Source organism: Mesoplodon bidens (assembly GCF_964165515.1).
Source record: "Mesoplodon bidens genome assembly, chromosome: 1".
NCBI classification, from domain to species: Eukaryota; Metazoa; Chordata; class Mammalia; order Artiodactyla; family Ziphiidae; genus Mesoplodon; species Mesoplodon bidens.
In genome coordinates, this window is record NC_138176.1 from 1,194,134 (window position 1) to 1,214,962 (window position 20,829).

Sequence of the window (20,829 nt, forward strand, 5' to 3'; positions counted from 1 at the left end):
GTGCGGAGACTAAGCCACTGGACGGGGTCCCCACACTGTTGCCAAGGAGGCCACCGAACGTGGTCTCGGGGCCCGCGGCACAGGAACCAGGGAGAGAGCTGCTGCGCGCCCTTTGATTTGAGAGCCGCCCTCAGCGAAGGCGGGCGGCACGCTGGGCACCGGGGAGCCCGACCTGGGGGGAGGGGCACGTCCCACCCGGCCTCCTGAGGTCCCCAGCCAGGCGCCACCGAGCCAGAGGGTGAGGACGGCGGCTGCGGGGGCAGCTGAGCCTCGGAGACAGAGGTGCTTAGCAAGGGGGGTGGGGGGGCCAGTGCTGAGCCTCCACAGCCGGGCAGCAGTGGGACCTGCCTGGATGCAGGGCAGAGGGCTGTCGGGACGCACAGTGAGGGCCCACTCCCGCCCTGCAGCCTGGACTCCCGCAGAGGGACACTCTGGGGCGTGGCCCGCGACCACCATGGCCCCGGGGGCCCAGGCCATGCAGTCACATCTGAGCCTCGCTGTCGGTTGGCTGCGTCCCTGCCATCAGGATGCCAGCCCCAGGGCAGGGACACCGTGCACCCTGACCAGGTCTGAGGGCCTAACATCACCCAGCCTCTCCCTGAAGGACATGAAACCCAACTTGAAAAGCACATCTGGTGTCGGGACCAGCACGCTGGCCCATTAGAACACGTGCTCTGAGGACTGCTGCATCCGTAGGGCCCTGAGAGAAAACACTCAGGCGGGTGATTTCAGGAGGGTTTATTCGCAAGGCGGAGCATGGGCCCTGCTAGGACGGGCGGCAGCCACCCCGGGACCCTGGGGTGAGGGACGGAGGGGCTGCTGGCACCCAGCAGCGGGAGCGGCGGGCGGGGCAGAGGGACCCGGCCCCCCTCCCCGCTTCTCTCTGACCTCCCGCCGGAGCCCGCCCCGGCCGAACACAACCAGAAGGTGGAGGGCGCCGTCCACGCCAGCCGGCCTCGCGGGCCCAGAGCGCGGTGGAGACAGGCAGTTGGCGGGGCTGGAAGACAGAGGGGACAGTGAGGACAGGGCCCGAGCTGGCCCCCCACCGAGGCCGACCAAGCCAGCAACAGCCCCGCGGGGCAGAGGCAGGAGTGCACCCCCCAGGCGGGCACGTTATTTTGAAGCCACTTTCCTTAAACCAGACCTGTAAGCTGGGTGACTGACAGGAGAGGACGGGTAGAAGAAGAGCAAGGAGCCAGAGGGGGAAACGGCAGGCGGGGCGGCGCATGTGAGGGCCCGCGCCCGCCCAGGCCACACGCCCGCGAGGGGCAGCACGACAGCTCCCAGGCGGGGCCCAGACGCCCCGGTGCCCCCGACCTCACCTCCTGCGCCGCTCCATCGGGGCCGATGCTCTCTTCCGGCCGGCCGGTGCGGCCCAGGGCCCGCTGCCACGGGGCCACCTCGGGCAGGACGCTCTTGAAGGAGGGCGTCCTCATCCTACGATGATACCAGGTCGTCAGCCGAGCACCGCACTGGACCCTGTGATGGCCCCGAGGGTGAGTGCAGGGCCACGGGCTGGCTGCACGGAGATGCCCCGACGGTCACAGACAGCAGTCACCCCCAGAATCCACGACGTAGGCGGGGTCGGCCGTCAGGGCCTCCACCCCACTCCCCGGGCCAGGCCATGGCTGGACCTACACCTGGGACCAGTGAAACTGCGCCATGCCGGGAAAAGGCTCGCACTGACTTGGACGAGGTACCAACTTGGTTCCGGGGGTCTGTGGGCTGGGGAGACCTGCCCTGCACGCCTCCAGCCCTCCCAGGGCTACGGCCAAGTAATCACACTTGAACAAGGTTTTACTTTGAAAAATGTTCAAACCTACAGAACAGGTGAAACAACAGTGCAGTAGACACGAGCACACCTTTCACGTGGATCAAAGCTCTTTAATCTGTTCTCCAACAGTGCCCAATGGCAGGCTTCTCAGGCGGGCCCTTCCTCACTGTCCTGCCACAGACAGGCGGGGCGTGTGTTCACGCCGTCCGCAGGGCCACAGACCAGAGCGGCTGCTAACCATGTTCTGTGCCCTGGACGTGACATCACCGCCCTTGCCGACGTGTGAGCTGTATTCCCCAACGTTACTGGGTCACGTTCTCTCTGTATATTCACACATCCACACGTGTGTGCACACCACACACCCACACACCGGATTTGAGTTTTTCTCTAGTGTAACCTCTTCCTCTGAGCCTGTTTTCTGGGTAACTTTAACCTAAACCAGGCCTGGCATCTGCCGTGTAACAAACGATGGTGACGTGGACGTACGTCCACCTGACGTCTTAACAGAGAATCACAGAATGATATCACAGCCGTGCAGAGATCAAGAAAGCACACCTCTGCTTTCAACTTTTACCTGAAGACGGGTCTCGGGCGGGGTCGCCGCTTCTCCTGGTCACTCAGCACCGCCCTGAGGGCTGGGGGCAGCTCCACCAGCAGGCGCTGGCTCTCAAGAACCTCTGCTCGCTCGTTCTCCACGATCTCCTGCCTCAGCTTCCAAAAGCGCCTGATCTCCTCCTCGCTCGGCCAGTCCTCCGGAGGCTCGGTGGACCTTCTGCACTCACGCGGGTCTAGGTTTTCCACAGGTGGGAAAAAGTCTGCCTTTTCTGTTAACATGGTTCCCTTTGCCTCCTGAGAATGAATGGTTTCTTTGTTAGGCACACGCTCTTCGGATAAATCCAACAGGGGATGTGGCAGGTCACTTACGGTCATCTTTTTAACTGGGGAAATCGACAGTGAATAAAAGGCCGTTTTAGTAGACTGTACCTCCACGCCTGAGACGCGCGCAAGCCGGGAGCCCGCTCCCTGCGCTCCTGTGCCCCAGGCCCTCACGCTCCACATAAATCCATATAAATGAAGATATGTGCCTCATCCAGACCTTCTGGTGTCTGCTTCTAATTGATGTTCAGCCCGCACACCTGTATTTTTTTACTGCAATGCTTTTGCTGACTTTTAAACACTTTGATCTCTAGGAAAGTTATGTGAGAGAAAATTGGCCCACAACATATTCATCCACAATTTTTGCCAGATCCCTCATCGGGCGTTAGGGCCACAGCTTCCCAGAGACAGGTGTCACCTGGCCTCACAAGGTCTCCTTTCCCTTGACGTGCAGGGACCCAGACGTGCTGACAGCCAGGTGGCCTGGGCCCGGAGGTGGGCTGAGGGCGTGCGGGTGTGAGGGTGCGGGGCTCGCCCACCAAACCTGGCCTCAGCCCTGGGGCTGGCTCTCTAGACCCAGCAGCCCCCTGTGTTCTTAAACACATTGAAACAGCCTTGTCCTGTCCAAGTTACCTTCTTGTACAGAGTGAATTCATTTTCAGCCTTTCAGCCTAATTTATTTAGCTATTTTCTACCTTTTTTTCTAGTCGCTTATGTATCTATTATACTTGAACCAATATAGCCCTCTTTGTATAAATACATATAGAAACTACAATTGGGGTTGAAAGACAATGGGTTTTAATTACACAATAAAATATTAAACTCTAAAAAATATATTCAGTGTTAGTGGTTTACAACTTTGTTTCCTGAAGTGAAAACTTTTCTCTCATGTTCTTCGGAGAGTGTGGAATCCGAACAGGAGAACCAGGTGAACACCTGGATGTCACATGGCTGCAACCGCCTCACGGGACCCCAGGTCCAGGTCTCCTCCCAAGGGACCCCCGAGGGTGGCCGAGCAGGACACGCTGTGTCTGCACCAGGCACGGCACACGCGAGTCCAGGACGGCGAAGTCCTGACCACTACACGCTGGGGATTAGTGTTTTTAAAGAAAAACAGTTCACAAAGTGGGCAAAGATATGCTTTAAAAAATCCTAAGGAGTGACTAGAAATGAACGTATTTGCCCAGTTTGCTTGTGGACAATCGACTTAGAGCCAGAGGCAAACTGAACCCATAGTGACACCAAACAGAAGGAGGGTGAATGCCAGCAAAGATAGTTTTTAAAGTCAAGCAAAACGGCAAAACACAAAAACTGTAAACGGGGACTTCCCTGGTGACGCGGTGGTTAGGAATCCGCCTGCCAATGCAGGGGACACGGGTTTGAGTCCTGGTCCTGGAAGATCCCACATGCCACGGAGCAACTAAGCCCGCGTGCCACAGCTACTGAAGCCCACGTGCCTAGAGCCCACGTTCCACAACAAGAGAAGCCACTGTACCACAATGAAGAGCAGCTCCCGCTCGCCACAACTAGAGAAAGCCCATGTGCAGCAATGAAGACCCAACGCAGCCAAAAATAAGTAATAAGTAAATAAATAAATTTAAAACAAAACAAACAAACTGCTGAGAATTAAACAAAAAGAGAAAAATTTTAAAGCAGCAAGAGAAAAAAGATGTATTACTTCTAAGGGAAAACCAGTAAGACTGCTGACTTTTCGACAGACGATGGAGTCCACAAGACAATAAAGATATTTCTAAAGCAGTCACGATGCCTAAAGGCTAGGAGCCTGTACAGTCTGCTAAGACAACCTTCAAAAATGAAGGGAAAATAAAGATGACCTTTTAAAACCCTGAAATAATTCATTCCAATAAGACTCACTATAACACAAAAGACAGATCTTTAGGCCAACACAGTCATCCCAGATGGAAGCGCAAAACTTCAAGAAGAAATGAAGAGCACCAGAAGGGTGACCATGTGAGAAAACATAAATAAGACAGTTTAAAGAGTGTCTACTGGATCCGTTACACATATAAAAGCAAAATTCATGAAAACAGCAGCACAAAAGGCAGGAAGGAGGCAACAGAGCTAACCGTTCACTGGAGAATGAACAGAAATGAACACACGACAGCTGTCCACATCCACATGGACAAATCCGAAAGACATCGTGCTGAGCCCCCAAACGCCAGGTCACCAAGAACACACAAGGGATGATGCAACTTAGAGAAAGTTTGAAAGGAAGGCCCTTTAGACATGTGTTGTGTAGGGACATTAAGTGGTAAAGCTTTCAAGGAAAGCAATGAAGGAGGAACAAAAATCACGCTGGCCTGGGGGAGGGGGGCAGGTGGACTCACGAGCACACCTGGGTCCACAAAGGCCTGATGCTGATCTTCCCTGAGCATCAGGTACAGGGCTCCACATGTGCACTGTTCGTACACCGTGCTCACATGTAGGACACACGTTATAGCAGCAACAGCTCTTGCGATCGGATCCATGTTATCTCAGGGGCCAGAAGGATGGTGTGGAAGGGATTTAAAGCATCAGCTGGCCTTCCCTGCTGGGTCAGGCCTGTATGTACATTACAGGTCTGGTAACTGCAGAAGGCTGCATTTAAAACCATCTTTTATTTTATTGTTTTAGCACTTACCCAGCTCCACAGGTAACATTTTGATAGGATTTCTTTCTAAAAGCAAAGTTTTCAAAGGCCTTTAAAACAAAACAGAAAATATGTACTTTAAGAGCAGGAAATCAAATGACCATCACATTTCTTCCTCTGTCTCCTCCTGAAGGGGGCGGCTTCAATGCAGACGTTTACCCCATGCTCTGCCCCCACCAGCAAATAGACTCCACGTCTCAGCATCTGGTCAGGCTCTCGGCCTCAGCACTGTGGACACTCGGGACCAGGCAGTTCTTTGCTGGGGGGACCGTCCCGTGCCCGGTGGGTGTTTAGCGTCATCCTGGCCTCACCCCACTAGATGCCCCCTCCCCAGGCTGTGACAACCACAAGATCTCCAGATGATGCCAATGTCCACTGGGGCACAATCGCCCTGGCTGAGAACAGTCACGGAAAGACGTCCAGGATACAGAGTATCCGCTCTGATTAGAGATGAATAATTCGCACACTAAGGCCTCTTTGAAGTCTCAATGCCAGGAAACATGGTGAAGGGGTGTTTCTCCCAGTATTTGACCAGGGATCTCTTCTGTCACTTAATAGCTATTAACATCCCTTACAAGGTTTGGCAAAAGACACATCATAGACAGGTAGAAGATGTCCAATAAAAATTTACTAATTGGATGACAATGGACGGTAAATAGTTCACATTAAACTCTATCCTGCCCCTTTTGTTCGGCTGGTTTTGTTTTTCCACATGTCATCAGGGCTCCATCGTTATTACTGATCATTTTCTCTTTCTCAGTTGCTTTCAGGGATCACCAGCTAAAATCTGGTGTAAAAAGACTTCAAATGCCCTGGCCCATTCAGTGTTTCAGCCAAGGGGTGTGACGGCCCCTTCTCCTGGGCGTCCAGGCAGAGGCAGGACGCCCGTCCCCCTGCCCTGCTCCACCCAGGCTTCACCGAGAGACTGAGGACTCCTTGGGGCCGAGGCACTATTTAATCGCCAGGGACAGTCTGGCGCCCCGCACACCTGCCCTGCAGCAGACACAGCCGCGGTCTCACGGGGGAGGACCTCACAGGCCCGGGCGGCACAGAGAAGCTCCGCCTGCCTTCTCTGTCACTGGGCGTGGCGCTCCATGCCCCGAGCAGCCCTGGGGGACCAATGGGGAGCAGAGTGGCCCGGAATGCAGGCTAACCTGTACCCACATCCTCAGCTTTCCTTCCCCAAAAAACGTTCCTCAGACAGACAGCCCCCTGCAGACCCCATCAGCAAATGATGCTCCAGCTAGAGGGAGGGGCAGTCTCACATCTCATTTTCCTTGGAAGGTGAAAAAATCAAAATTCAACATCACACTGACCAGATGAAAGGAGAAAATATAGTTTCACAGACACAGAGTTGAGAGCTCTAGTAAGTATTCATTTAAACCCAAGTTTAACTTTTTGACTGGCAGCCCCAAAGGAAAATCGGATTACCTGAGGATTAGACAATTCTCTTTCCCTTTACTGTCTTGAATTTTCCTATTATTTAAAGTTTTTAAAAAGTAAAATTGGGGAATTAAACTTTCCTTGGTAAACGCAAAGGCAAATTAGTTAAACAGCGTTACTTCAACGTATTGGTTTTGGTTTAGTCCCCTTTTAATTTTGCTAATACAAAAATAGCCAAGGAGGACAGCGTTTGCTTTTCTAAGATTCTTCAGCAGGATGTGCAGGCTGCCACATACCCTGGACCTTCCAACGCACCTTTCTCCAAGCCAAGGATGTTCCAGCCCACTTGTTTGTCTATTTGTTTGTTTGTCTGGGGGGGGGGCATGTTAGCCAACTATGAACCTGAAAGTGTACAGGGGATTTTTCCACCTTATATAATAATACATTAAAATATTCTTGTGCACACTTTTAAGTGATAAATTCACAAATACTATCAGTAAACCACTGATTATTTCATTTCACTGACTTTCAACTGAACGCCACACATTTATATACTGGACTGGAGTTGCTTGCCTAAGGAAGCATATATACTATGGACCTTTTTAAACCTTCCCTCCCTGCTAGCAAGCTTACACATCTAAGACATTGAGAGGGGGAGAATATGAACACTGGCATTGTTTTAATTAGGCTTTTTGGAAAGTTTAAGGCTTTCAATAAGCCCATAATTACTTAAAATTTCTAATGAATGTTTCAGCTCTTTAGCAAGCTGATCTAATTTTAATGATATAACTGGTTATAAATCACATGCAAAATTATATCTTAGACAACACTAAGCAGCTGGCTTTGACTGGCAAAATCAAAGAATTCCAAAACTTGAGACCATATATTTATTTCAGAATAAAGAATAGTGCTTATGAGCACAAGCCCTAGTTTATTTTTATCCTTTGAGGAGCAACTACTCTCCAGAACTGAGTGCCATTTTGCTAAGACAGCCATGGACCAGAAGCATGAAACTGCCCTCGACACATCAGCCCAGTACCCCGTGAAGAGCGGAGCCCCCCCAAGCCTCCCTGACACACACTCAGAGACACCTGGGGCCACCCGGGTCACGCCGGCGGGGACCAGGTGGAAGCAGAGAAGGCACAGCTGCCTGTCACACTGCCGCTGGCAGACGCGCTGGCTGGAGCTGAGGACACTGCTCTAGGCAACCGGGGGCCGACCCAGTGGGTCCAGGAAGGCCCGGGAGCTCCAGGAAGACAGCTCCCGGGGGTGTCCCCACCCTGCCGGAGACACCCACTTGTCAACAGAAACTAGCTGCTTCCTTGCAGAGCCTGAAAAGGCACGGAGGGCGCACGGGGATTTTCTCTTACCGTTACACAGACAAAACACTCACTTCTTTAAACATACTTTCAAAGCCAGTGAGCAATAGTTCGGGCACGTGATGGGCCTCGGCGCCTCCACTCTGCCATTTCACGGGGGCTGCACTGACTCTAGCAGGAAGGGGGTCACCCTTGGACCCCTCTGTTCCTCCCACGCCGTCCATCCCACCGGAATCCCCCGGCTCTCCTGCGTGGACGGCTGCAGCAGCCTAACTGGCCACGCTGCGGCACGCTCACCCCTCCTTCCAGAGTGATCTTAAAGCCCCGTCCCTCCCTTCAAACCGTCTGTGACTTCCTGGCTCTTTCGTGATGAAATTCAAACTAGCGATCGCGCCTACCAGCTCTGGTCGACTGCCTCTGCGGGCACCTCCAGTCCCTTCCCTCCTCTGTTCCACCACACGGCCTCCCGGCTGCCTCTCCCATCCCCAAGGACACAGCCACCTCATGGCCCTTGCACGTGCTTTTCCTTCTGCCCAGCATGAACTAATGTTAAAGGCGTGTCTGAAATGTACGTCGTGAGGTTTCCTAAAGGTTAAGAAGCTGGCATAGAAGGACTGGGCACTGAGGCACAGGGGCCAGGAGAGCGGGGTGGCCTCACGCTGCATGTGGCTCCAGGACTGGGGGGTGCCGGCTGACTTGTGGCTGCTGGGAGGGGCGGGTGAAGGGGGTAGGCAGCTTGGCCCCAGTTCTAGAAGTGGGAGCAGCAGGAGACGCCCGGCGTCAGAGTGGCAGGAATGTGGCTGGATGGCACAGAGCTTGCTTCGGGGTTTCCGATTTTCCCAAAAAGGAAGAATGACTCATTGTTTACCAGGAGCCAGCGCAGTTACACTCGGGCCCTTGGGAGCGAAGCCGCTGGTTTAATTCATGGACAGTATTTCTTTTTTTTGTTTATTATTTTTGTTTGTTTGTGTTTTTTAACATCTTTATTGGAGTATAATTGCTTCACAATGGTGTGTTAGTTTCTGCTTTATAACAAAGTGAATCAGTTATACATATACATATGTTCCCATATCTCTTCCCTCTCGCATCTCCCTCCCTCCCACCCTCCCTATCCCACCCCTCTAGGTGGTCACAAAGCACCGAGCTGATCTCCCTGTGCTATGCGGCTGCTTCCCACTAGCTACCTATTTTACGTTTGGTAGCATATATATGTCCATGCCTCTCTCTCACTTTGTTCCAGCTGACCCTTCCCCCTCCCCATATCCTCAAGTCCATTCTTTAGTAGGTCTGTGTCTTTATTCCCGTCTTACCCCTAGGTTCTTCAGTACAGTATTTCTGACCCTTCAGGCAGCTTCACGTGAGGGAGTCAGAGAGGGAACCGGCTGCAAAAGCCGCGTGGACCATCCAGCAGAGGCGCTGTGGTGCCAGCGTGCTCTGCAGTGCTACGTGTCCTAAACTCTAACCATACAGGTAGGTGCATTTGGTACCTGCAGCCACCGCACCTCCGCGCTGGCTTTGAAAACCCCATTACACGCTTCTGCTCTAAAGTCGACATTCAGTGGGGTGGGGTGTGGCTAGGCAGCCAAAGAACAGGCACCCGGGCATTTGAAGGAGATGATGATGACCTCCTAACCTGGGAAAAGAAACATGCAACTCACTTGTGACAGCCGATCCCAGAAGGAAGCGCTGTGATCCTAGTAGAGCGGAGGTCCAGCCAGGTGAGGTTTGGCAGCCACTGAAAGAAGTGTTTAGGAGTTGTGCAGAGGGCGTTCTGTTGAAGGTGCAATTGCTTCCTGGGGGAGAAAAAAAGAACGTTTTTGTCAACCAAGTAAATTTTAAAACATGACACATCCTCAAAGCATTTCCACTAGTGACTGCAATCATACACACCAAGTTAAAAGAAAACCCATAACATTTATCCTTAAATCGTTTAAACGGGAGACACAAGCGTCAGAAAAACGAGGCCAGGCCTCACCACACAGCTGCTAGAGTGGCTTCCCGGCCTGGAGACGCTGCGTCTCGCCTGGCTGGCAGTTCAGACGCCACCACTGCGCACGTCACACCTCTCCCATCAACTACCCTTTAACATCCAACTTCATCCCCAAGTGTGTCTGAATCCTATTTTCCCTCCTGGGCCCACGCTGCCCAGAGAACAAGGGCAGGAGCCACGTCCGGGCCTTGGTTCTCATTCAAGGAGACACTGAAAAGGAAACTAGAGAACACACACACTGAGTTAGCTCTGGCGTCCTCTGTGTTAGCAATCGCCGCACAAAAACAGCCAGTAACCATCACGTCAGGAAGTCTGATACATCACCCAGTGGGCCCTTAGGTCGGATCGTAAATAAGAGGACAGTACGGAAGGGGAGAGGACAAAGCACACGCACGCTGACCCTCGCCCCGTGACACGTACAAGTACGATTTTACAGTCACAGTGTGGCAGGATTGTGGGTGACACAGACGTCCCTTCTCCAATGCTGTTGATACACGCTGCATAGATTTACATGATCACATATACTATACACACGTATGTATTTATGTGTCTCTATTTACCAGGGCAGCGGAGGGTAGACGTTAAGGGCACTGGTCTGGAAGCCAGGCTGCCTAGGTTCAAATCTAGGTTTCGAAAACCTATGAGCTGTGTGACCTAGAGTGAGTTCCCGAACCTCTCTGTGCTCCAGCGGCCTGGCCTGTTCCACGTGCAGCAAGCGAGCAGCGCCTGGCACACAGGGGCGCAGGTAAGCACCAGCCGTCATGACTGCGCTGCTCTATTAAAGCCCGCGGAGCACAGCCCGCGGCACCAGCCGGCTGCTCCTTTTCCACCAGTTTCTCAGCTCCCAACGCTGCTGCCAAGACCACCTTCCAAGTCCCTTCAAGTTTACAGCAGAAACTTGAGAAACACTGGCTAGAAACCACACTCCACAAATATGCTGAAAACACAATCCCTAAGCAGCTAAGACGCGGCACCATCGCTCCCTGCTGGCGGCGGGCGCAGCCCCTGGGGAGTAAGTGGCGACTGGACACAGCTTGTGGACGCCTTCGCGCCGGGCCACTCTTGGCCTGGCCGCCAGGTCAGCTGTAGGCTCTTGCTCTCTCGGGCTCAGCGCTGAAGCCGCAGATCCTGGTAAACACCAGAAAAGGAAATCTCAGAAAGACAAGCTAGCATTTGCCTTCGCTCCACAGGGGCCGGTTTGACTGCATTTGCACGAGCCCATCCTCCCTCCTCGGTTCTGTGAGGCCGTGTGAAGATGGGGGTCTGTGTTCCCTGATCATAAGGGTCTCTGGAAGTGATAATGGTGGCTCCAGAGAGTGTTGCTATGGCTGCAAAATGCACCCGTAACCCCTAAAATCCACCAATCTGAGGGGTCACCTCACTCAGTGATTTGTTGCCATGGTAGTAAAATGTATATTGACGTCTCTGTTTTCTGAGAAGCATAAATAAAGTTTCTTCATTAAGCCTGAAGAAGGCTCTGGAATTTCCTCCTTCTTTCTTTATGCATGACACTGTTGGGTTCCTTGTTCAGAGCTGAGAGCATTTGCTTCATTAAAAGTGGTGCATTACAGGAGGACCCAGTAATCACTCACGGAGGTCAGTGCTAAGGAAAGACACCCCAAGACCAGCGCTTGCCTGACGGGAAAAACAGGGTGCGTAACACAACTGGGGTTAATAAACTAAGCAGCTACTTAAAATCTAAGTACACGGCTTTTGTAAAAGCACTCAAAACCGTCAATCAACAGGGTAACAGTGCAATGCGTGGGTGTGTGTACCATGTTGAGGACACTGTGCCTTATATGCTTATCATTTAATTCTCCTAATAACCCTTAAATAGATTCTCATTCCCATCTTCCAGGTGAGGACAAAATGAGGTTTAAGGAAATCGCGTGACTGCTGGGCAGTGAGGGAACTGCTGGTGAGGGCCCCTGACCATCTCCCCTCAAGGCTGTGTGATGGAACCTTGTCCTAGAAATCGCGGGAGGAGACAGACCCACTAGATCTCAAGCAGGCAAGTGCCGGACCTGGTGAAGGCACCAGGCACCAGGTAGAGTCAAGCCTGTGACATCTGCAAAGCTGTGGGTGACAGTTTTTACTGCACTTATTTTAGGGGTGTTGTGTTTTAAGAGACCAAGGGTGTTTTCGGCAAGTCCTCCCCCCCAAACCCAGGAGAGGACATCAGAGTCTTCATCGTCTGTGACACCAGAGGACATCGGAGCAGCGCACAAAACCCCAAGTTAACCCTCCTCTATCTCATTCTCGAATTTCTCTCTAAAAGAAAACTGCACGTAAGAAGAGCCTTCAATCACGTCTACGTGGCACATATGTACCTTGCCCCAGAGGTGCCCTACTCACTCTGAGGCTGAGAACTTTAAAGATCTCTCCTAAATGGTGAAACCACTTTGACTCAAGTCTAAAATTGCTGAAGAAGGGAGGATGACCCCCTTGACCCCCTCGTGAACCTCCCTGGAGGGGGATGCAGGCTTGCTCCTAGCCAGCCCAGAGCCGCTCTCTGGTATCAGCAGCCCCGCAGGCAACCTTGCAGGAGCTGCTTCCCTCCATCCGTCAGCCAGGAGGAAGTAATCCTCCGGGGACCACCGCTCATCCTCCCGGGTCTGGAGTCACCTGCAGACAGGGAGGGGAGATGCAGCAACAACTAGGTACACGGGCACACTCTCACTGGGTAGCTCATGGCAGATTTGTGTTTGCTTACACAGACCATTGTTTCTAATAATCAGTATCATAAACTTGACTTCTGTAAAACAAACTGGACTGCAAGAAGGTTCAGATTAAAATGTTCTGCTCCTCCCTTTGCATCATGGAGTTCCAAGATTTAACTTTTAATTCCTGGAAAATGCAATGGCTATTTTAGGTATGAAAACAAGTCAGAAGATTTCAAAGCGCACAAGCTAATGTATCCCTTCCCTAAATGCAGTGGGGTTCCTAAGTTCGCACTTTCTTATTTGCCCCGCGGTTCTGTGGCATTTCCATTAGTGTTCCGCTCCACGGAGAATCCTGACAGCTCAGGTTACCGCTTTGACTCAGCGATCAGCGCTGGGTCTGGCTAGCACTCAAATTAGGCTGGGGGTGGGAACCGGTCAAATTAGAACCTTGAATTTTACTTGTTCAACAATAGTTTTGTTCGACACAAAGTTGAAGAACTGTATTTCACCAGCACCTCATTCGGTGAGGCACACGTCCGTGTTTAATTCCCAATTTATCCGGCAATAACAACCAACACTGGAATGTTTCAGGGCTCAGAAGCCTTCGCTCATTGATGCAAAACTCTCGACAGCCAACAAACGTGTGTGCGTCTACCTCTCTCCATTTTAGGGGTGGGGAACACGAGGAACCGCCCAAAGGTCAAGCAATTAACGAGTGTGGGGGGGCGAACCCCCCGCAGGCGGCCTGCGCTCCCTGGAGACCCTGGGCTTCCCCTGGGGTCCTTTTCTGTGAATTAGGGGGAGAGAGGCTTCAACCTCCCGCAAACCTCTTAACAGGGAGAAGGCCTCAGAACCGAGAGCCAAACCACAGGGCCTAAAAGCGGGTGGGGCGGGCTCCGTGGGGTCGGGGAGGCGGCTCCGGGTCCCGGCGCCCTCCCCGGTTTCTCCACCGCGCCGGGCCGCCCTCGGGGCCCCGCAGCTCCGCGCTCCGCAAGCCCGCGGTGCCCCCAGCCTCTCGGGATGCGCCCCCGCTCCCGGCCCGCCCCTCGCCCCCCATCACCCGGCGCCCCAGACTCTCTCGAGGTGCCCCCGACCCCGACCCCGGGCCCGCAGCCCCGCCTCACCCTCGGCGCCCGCCAGCCCACCCGACGCCAGCACGACCCGGGCGCAGAGGGCGGCAGTCCAACAGTGGAAGCTGCCGGCCCCACGCGGTCGCTATGGAGACACCCAGCCTTACGGAGGCCCGCAGGCGCCAAGCCGCGCGGAAGGCACGCAATCGCGGGGCGCGTGGTGCGTCTGGTGCGCCTGCGCACGCGGCACTCATCCAGACTCCAGCGGTCCGCCCGGAGCCGCAGCGCTGGCCCGCCGCCCGCGACCTCCTCTGCCGGGCAGTCGGTGACACACACAGAGGTGGAGCGTTCCGGACAAAGGGGACATGTGTGCCGAAGCCTGGAGTGTCGTGATGCTTGAGCGCGCGCCTCTGCGGAGCGGGCGGCGGGACACCTGCCGGTGGGCTCTTCGGGGGACCGCAGCTTACACACGGGAAGGCTCGCATTTCAAGTTGACCATCTGGCGTCAAGAACTTGAAAGTCCTTCCCGTTTTATACCTTCCGGTCTGCAGCAGGCAGACCTACGTCCTCTTGGGGGTCACAGGATGGCTGTCCCGGTTACAGTCGTCACTCGGACGCCCATCACCCGGGAGAAGGAAGCCCCCAATAACTGCCTCTGAGATCTGGCCGGAATCGCTTCGGCTACCTAGACCAATCAGCAGAAAGGAAATGAGACCACCACAGGGCTCGGACCAATCAGGATTTCTCTGTGGGTCTGGACACCCCCCCCCACCCCCCCACACTTCTCAAGCACTCAGGTAGAGGGTCTGCACACCTCTTATCAGTCAGGCGGTGAGCCACTGAAGGATGACGTAATTAAGGGATTTGACCTTTGCCATTGCGGAGGCTGGTTGGACAATCTCTGAAGGCTGCTGCCCTCTGCCTGATGCTGCAGCTTGAAGTGTGCAGGGCAGGTATTCAGGAAGGGAAGGTGGAGGTAAAGGGGGGACCAGCGAGCCCAAGCTGGAACCCACGAGGGTGGATGGATCACGTGGCACCGATGGTCACAGAACTACACGCACACCCAGCCCAGGAGTTGGAGAAGCTAAAAGACTCGGGGAGACAGACTAGCTGCACGCCTGCCACCCAACAGTGAGGTGAGCTGGCAGAGAAAGGACACTGTGCGAGCTGCAGCCACACCTGGGCCCCTGCCCTGGCCGTCTAAGTATAAAATCATTGCAGCTGCTACCTCACTGCACCCCCTTACCCCCCAAATCTCATGCACAATGCCTCTTGGGGCCAAGTTAGGAAACCTGCAGGAAAGAGAATTCTGGAGAAGTAGTTCAGCCTAGCCACACTGACACATCACAAAGCCACCACAATACCTGAAAACAAATGGAGGTACTGTCAGAAGTGAGGAAAGGGGTGACTCGTCGCTGAGCAGGCAACCAGAAGTGTCAGCTACAAGAGCCACTGAAGAGTTTCACACTGATTTTAACATAAGGCCCGCCTTGTTGTAAAATGATCACTTTGGATTTCTGCTATGGTCATGGCAGGTGATGCCATTCAGAACAACCCTTCCACGAACAAGGGAGTGAGGAATATTTTCTGCATGTATGCTGTATGTCGATACTAGACTTCATTCTATACTCATTCTTAGAACAAAATATGGGTGAATTTTATTTTGTTCTTAGGCTAAGAAAGGATTTCTTAAACAGGATATAAAAGCACTAACCATAAAAACAGATGTTGCTAAATTCACTACATTAAAAGTACTCTTGTTTACCTAAAAGATACCATAAAGAAAATTAAAAGTTGAGCCCCAAATGAGAGAAGATATTGGCAATTCTCATATCCAATAAAGATTAGTATCCACAATATATAATCCAATGAGGATTAATATGCAGAATACATAAAGAACTCCTATAATTAATTTTTAAAAGATTAAGACAATACTTACATTTAGATTAATAGGCAAGAGATATGAACCAACAACTCCCAGTAGAGAAAAAAAATGGCCAATAAAGATATAAAAAGATGCTCCACTTTACCAGCTAGCAGGGAAATACAGTTTTATCTGAAATGAGATACTATTTTACCCTTGCTCAGTTGGCAAAAATGAAGAAGTCTGGGAACCCCTGTGTTCATGCCCGTAGCTCATTCTTCTGTCAGGGTGTCCACCGGAACTTGGGGCGTCTGGGAGAGCAGCCTGCTCTCCTGTCGGGCTGGATCCCCATGTGCAGTGACCCCCACCGTTCCCCTCTGGAGTCTCAGACACAGAGTTGCATCAGGACACGTGGGCAGAGACATTCACAGCAGCCTCACTCATTTTAGCAAAACCTGGGAAGGACCCCAAAGGCCAAGAAAGAGAAAGCCATGAAATGAACGAACAATAGCTACTCACAACAACAAGAATGAATCTTAGAAACAGATTTTGACAGAAAAAGCAAATTCCAGGAGACTTCATAGAGTATGAAATGCTTTTCATACAAGCAAAACTAAATGATAAGCTGCAAATGTGAATGGTAAGATTCTAAAACAAAAAATCAAGAGACGAGTTGGCCCATAATATGAGCCGGGGGAAGCAGGAGATGGGGTGCACCTGGTGGGTGTTATGGGCTGAACTGTGTCCCTCAAATCCAATCCCTGACCCCCAGTACCTCAGAATATGACTTATTTGGAGATAGAGTCTTTAAAGAGGTGACTAATATTAAATGGGGTCATTGAGTGGCCCTTATCCAGTGTGACTGGTGTCTTTACAAGAAGAGGAAATTAGGACACAGACACACAGAGGGATGACCTCGTGAGGACACAGGGAGAAGACGACTGTCTGCAAGCCCAGGAGAGAGGCCTCAGGAGAAACCAGTCCTGCTGACTCCTTGATGTTAGACTTCCAGCCTCAGACCGTGAGAAAATAAATTTCTGTTATTTAACTGCCTGGTCTGCAGGTTTTGTTACCAGAGCCCCAGGAACTAATGCAGTGGAGGTCCAAGGACAGGTGGTCCCTCAGTCCAGGCCGGGGCAGAGGGTGGGGTTGCTGGTGAGTTGGGTGGCCGCTAAGGGCTATTTCATTGTTACACTTCAGAACATTTATACTTTTTTTAAGGTTTTTCTTTTTCTTTTTTTCTCCCCGCGTGGCTTGCAGGACCTCAGTTCCCTGACCAGGGATCGAACCCAGACCCTCGGCAGTGAAAGCTCATAGTCCTAACCAGTGGACCGCCAGGGAGTTCCCAGAACGTTTGTATTTTGCGTGCGTCCCTTGGTCTGCATCCTGCTACACAGTGAAAGAAGGGCTGCAGTGGGGGCGGGCGCAGCACCAAGCGTCTACTGGGTGGTGGGGGGTCCTAACACCCATTCCTGCTCAAGCCTGAGCCTGGGGGTCGTTCTCGGATGTCAACAGGGCCGTTCCCAGGCTCCAGCTGGGAACTTGGGCAGTTACTTGCCTCCCAGGCCTTCTTTCCTTCATCTGTGAAGTGGGATGGTCACGAGAGGCGCTTTGTAGGGTGGCTTATACCCGGAGTCTCACCCAGACCTGATTTAATGGTGGGACTTGGGACTTCTGAGCTGATAATATTTACATGAGATTTTGGACTTAGAGTTGAAGCTCTAACGGTGAGACTTTTGGGGATGCTGGGACGCGGTGAATGTATTCTGCACGTGGAATGGGCTTAGATTTTGGGGGACCAGATGGTGGGCTGTAGTGGGTTTAGTGGTGGCCACCCAGAACCTGTGAATGTGACCTTACTTGGAACGAGGGTAATTAAGTTCAAGAAATCACGAAGGCATCATCCTGCGTTAGGGCGAGTCCTGAATCCTCTGACAAATGTCCTGATAAAGGAGAACAGGGGAGACCACACAGATGGAAAGACGACGTGACGATGGAGGCAGAGCCTGGGGTGATGCCTCTGCAGGCCGAGCGCTGCCAGGGGCTTCCTGCAGCCGCCAGAAGCTGGGAGAGACGTCTCAGGACCTCCAGAAGGGACCACCCCTGCGGACACCTTGATTTCAGACGTCTGGCCTCCAGAGTGGGGAGAAAACACACTTCTGTTGTTTTCACCCACAAGTCTGTGGTCCTTTGTCACAGCAGCCCTGGCAACTGACACACTAGGAGCCTCATGGAGTTAAGCGGCGAGTTTGTGCTTCAGTCCTGGTACCATGACAACAGAGAGGAAGGATTCCTGCCCAGCCACCATGGGGCTCCTCTCCACTGTGCATCTTCCTCTCCCCATTCATGCTCCCTGGACTCATCGGAAGCCAGGCAGCCCCATGACCCCAAGAATCAATACCATCACCGAGCAACCCGCCGCCCAGCACTTGGCTCCCCACGTCCTTGCTTCCACATGTACTTTGTCCCATGTCCCACCAGGGCTAAGTCGGATGGCACCACAGCCAGGGAGGACCTGGTTTTCCATTTCCTGCTGGGAAGGGGACTCATGGTTTCCCTGCATAAGTGAGCAACTCAGGATCGGAATCCCATTTGAGCTTGCTTCCTGGGGCCAGTTCTGGTATGTTTCCCAGCAGGAAACAGCACACTCAAATTGGGCAACCTGAGGGGAATTTAAAAACAGGATGATTTACAAAGGTGCAGGCAGCGTGTTAATTTCAGAATGATGCTATTGGACAAAGTACACATGAAAACTGGAGACTGCCAACGATCACACCCTCTCAGGAAGCTTGGCTTTTTCGATGAATTATGGGTTGCCGCACGTTTGTGCTTGGGGTTCAGGGCTTGAGCCTTGAATACAAATCAGACCCCTGCCGTTCTGCACATGCCCTAAGCAGGCATTCGCTGTCCCCCAGAGACACTGGCCACTTTCTGCCCTCGCACACACTCTCATTTCAATCTCAGGGACAGTGTCATCACAGTTCCTGGGCCCCAGGCCTTCACAAGGTCACTTGCTCGGACCCCTGCCGACTGCCCCAGCTGCAGCAGTCCTGTGATCACGCACTGCCCACGATCCTGGGGGGGCGCTCCCACGTGCTGGGTGTTGTGGACATGTTTTTCTGGTTACTGAGTCACTGACAGTCTCCTGTCACTGGCACAGGATGGAGAAGTCCCTGTCCTCACCCTGCTGAAGTTCCTGATCATTGTGGGCACCCCTGGGCACAGGGACACCTTGCTGGCCTCACTGCCCCCTTCCCGTTCACAGGCCCCTAGAACGTCACAGTGGCCCTCGGTGGAGTGCGGCAGCCTGGTCTGCTCGCGGGCGAGGCAGCTCCTGACCTTTGCTCTGTGTCTTGCCCCCTCTGCACCCCTGGCTCTCAGCCTGCCTGGGGCGACACTCTGCCTCGGTGCCCCCCGTCTTCAGAAACATTCCTTCACTCACTGCTGCCCCGCAAGGATGGCTACAGAGCCCCTCCTCTGTGCCGGCGCTGAGCTGGGGGCCTTCAACATGCTGACTGGGAGAGGGCAATGGTAGGAGGGAGCCATGTTCCGAGAGCGGCTGCAGCTCAACATAAGGAGGCTGAGCCTGGGAGCCCAGAGCCCAGGGAACTTGCCTCCCTGGAGTTTAACTCAAGACTGGATGCGCGGCAGGTGGTAGTCGGCCAGGTTATGCCGCGGTAAATACACCTCCCAAATCCCGAGGGCTTCCCACAGTGGCTGATTTCTCCCTTGTTCTGTGCATCCACTAATGGTTGGAAGGTGGTCCCCAAGTGATGGGGACTCCCTCTTAGCCAAGGGGGCATGTATGGCCAGTCTGGACACTGGCTCCTAAAGTGTGGCTCAGAAATGACTCAGATCACCTCTGCTCACATTTCATCGGTCAAGCAGGCCACAGTGGTCAAGGGGCTCCACCGAATTTCAAAGGTGGGGTCGGGGACAAGCCTAGTTCTACCTCGGGCAGTAGACGGGAGGCGGGAACAGCCAAGACTGAGTGCCACTACCTGGGGTGGGGGGCCGAGCCAGGTGAGGGGCTGCGAGGGCAGGACAGAGCCCAGGGTGGCTGAATGATGTCCACGGAGGGACGGGCGGTGGAGGGAGAGCCCCGCAGGGCCTGGTGCCTTGGCCTGCAGGCCGGGTGGGTGGTCCTCTGTCATGGCGGGGGCAGGGGTGGGTGGTCCTCTGTCATGGTGGGGCAGCGGAAGGCCCTTTCAGGACTTCCTGGGGGAGGAAGGAACCGCCAGCTCTGCGGACAGAACCTAAGGAGGCAAAGGCTTCCAAAAGTCTAAGACAATTCATAACAAAACAATTCTTCAGTGAAAAAGTATTAGGTGCAGGGTGCTGGGCGGTACTGAGAGTCTTCTCCTGGGTCGTTGGCTGTGCAGAGCGCTTTATCCGCGAGGTCCCTCCTGGCCAGTCGAATGTGGGGAGGCGCATCGAGGTCAAATCGCGCCTCGGACCCCCCCCCCGCCCCCCGCCCATACGCTGCACAAGGTCCCCAGGCGGCCTGAGACGCAGACCATCGCCAAGGGCTTCCGCTCGGGAACCGTGCCTGGCGGACTACACTGAGCCGGACTGAAGACCCAAGCAAGGGTACCCCGAGAGCGCAGGCGCGTGTGCCCAGCGTCGCCGTGACCCCGGGCCCGCCCGTGCGTGCGTGTGCGCGCGCGCTCGCTGTCAGGCTCTGCGCCGGCCGACCGGAGAGGGGCTCGCGCACCGGGCCCGCCCCCGCCCCGCCACCTCCCTCCCTCCCTCGGCGGTGCAGCCGCATGGGGGGGATCTGCGCCGGATCCGGGACCGCGGGGCTGCGCGTCCTGACACCGACCCGGCCTCGGCCCCCGCACAGCCGTTTCCCGCCGCCCCATCCCGGGTCCCGCGCGTGGTCTCGCCAAGGGCAGAGCCGCAGGATGAGGTTTAAGGCTCCCCCGGGTCGGGCGGCAGCAGTTCGCAAGCCACCTTTGTTCACAAAGGCCAAGGGGATCCCCTCCTTCTCTCCTGATGTTCACAAAGGCCAAGGGGATCCCCTCCTCTCCTGACTCTGCCGCCGCGTCGTTGTGCGCTGCAAGGGCCCCTACTGAGGCGGGCGGCGGGTACCAGTAGCCGCTCACCGCACCCTGCTCCGGCCCCGCCCCGTCTCCGCCCCCGGCGCTCGCTCCGCCCGGACTCCTTCCCGCCGGCCCCGCCCCGGCCCCGCCCCCGCGCGCTAGCATTCGGCGGAGCCGCCCGGGCGGCCCGGACCCGCG

The 20,829-nt window shown here is 54.1% G+C and overlaps 1 protein-coding gene across 1 annotated transcript; it reads right to left on the reverse strand.

Annotated features, from left to right (window-relative positions):
• Positions 1–738: 738 nt before the first annotated feature.
• On the reverse strand, positions 739–19,743 carry LRRC27 (leucine rich repeat containing 27; the record flags this gene model as incomplete). The annotated part of the gene is made up of 9 exons (XM_081239761.1): positions 739–997; positions 1,323–1,437; positions 2,349–2,712; positions 5,292–5,350; positions 9,661–9,795; positions 13,893–13,960; positions 14,327–14,410; positions 18,773–18,858; positions 19,542–19,743. 9 exons carry the CDS (start codon positions 19,741–19,743, stop codon positions 767–769), a joined length of 1,344 nt encoding a protein of 447 aa, XP_081095887.1. The 3' UTR covers positions 739–766.
• Positions 19,744–20,829: the final 1,086 nt, after the last annotated feature.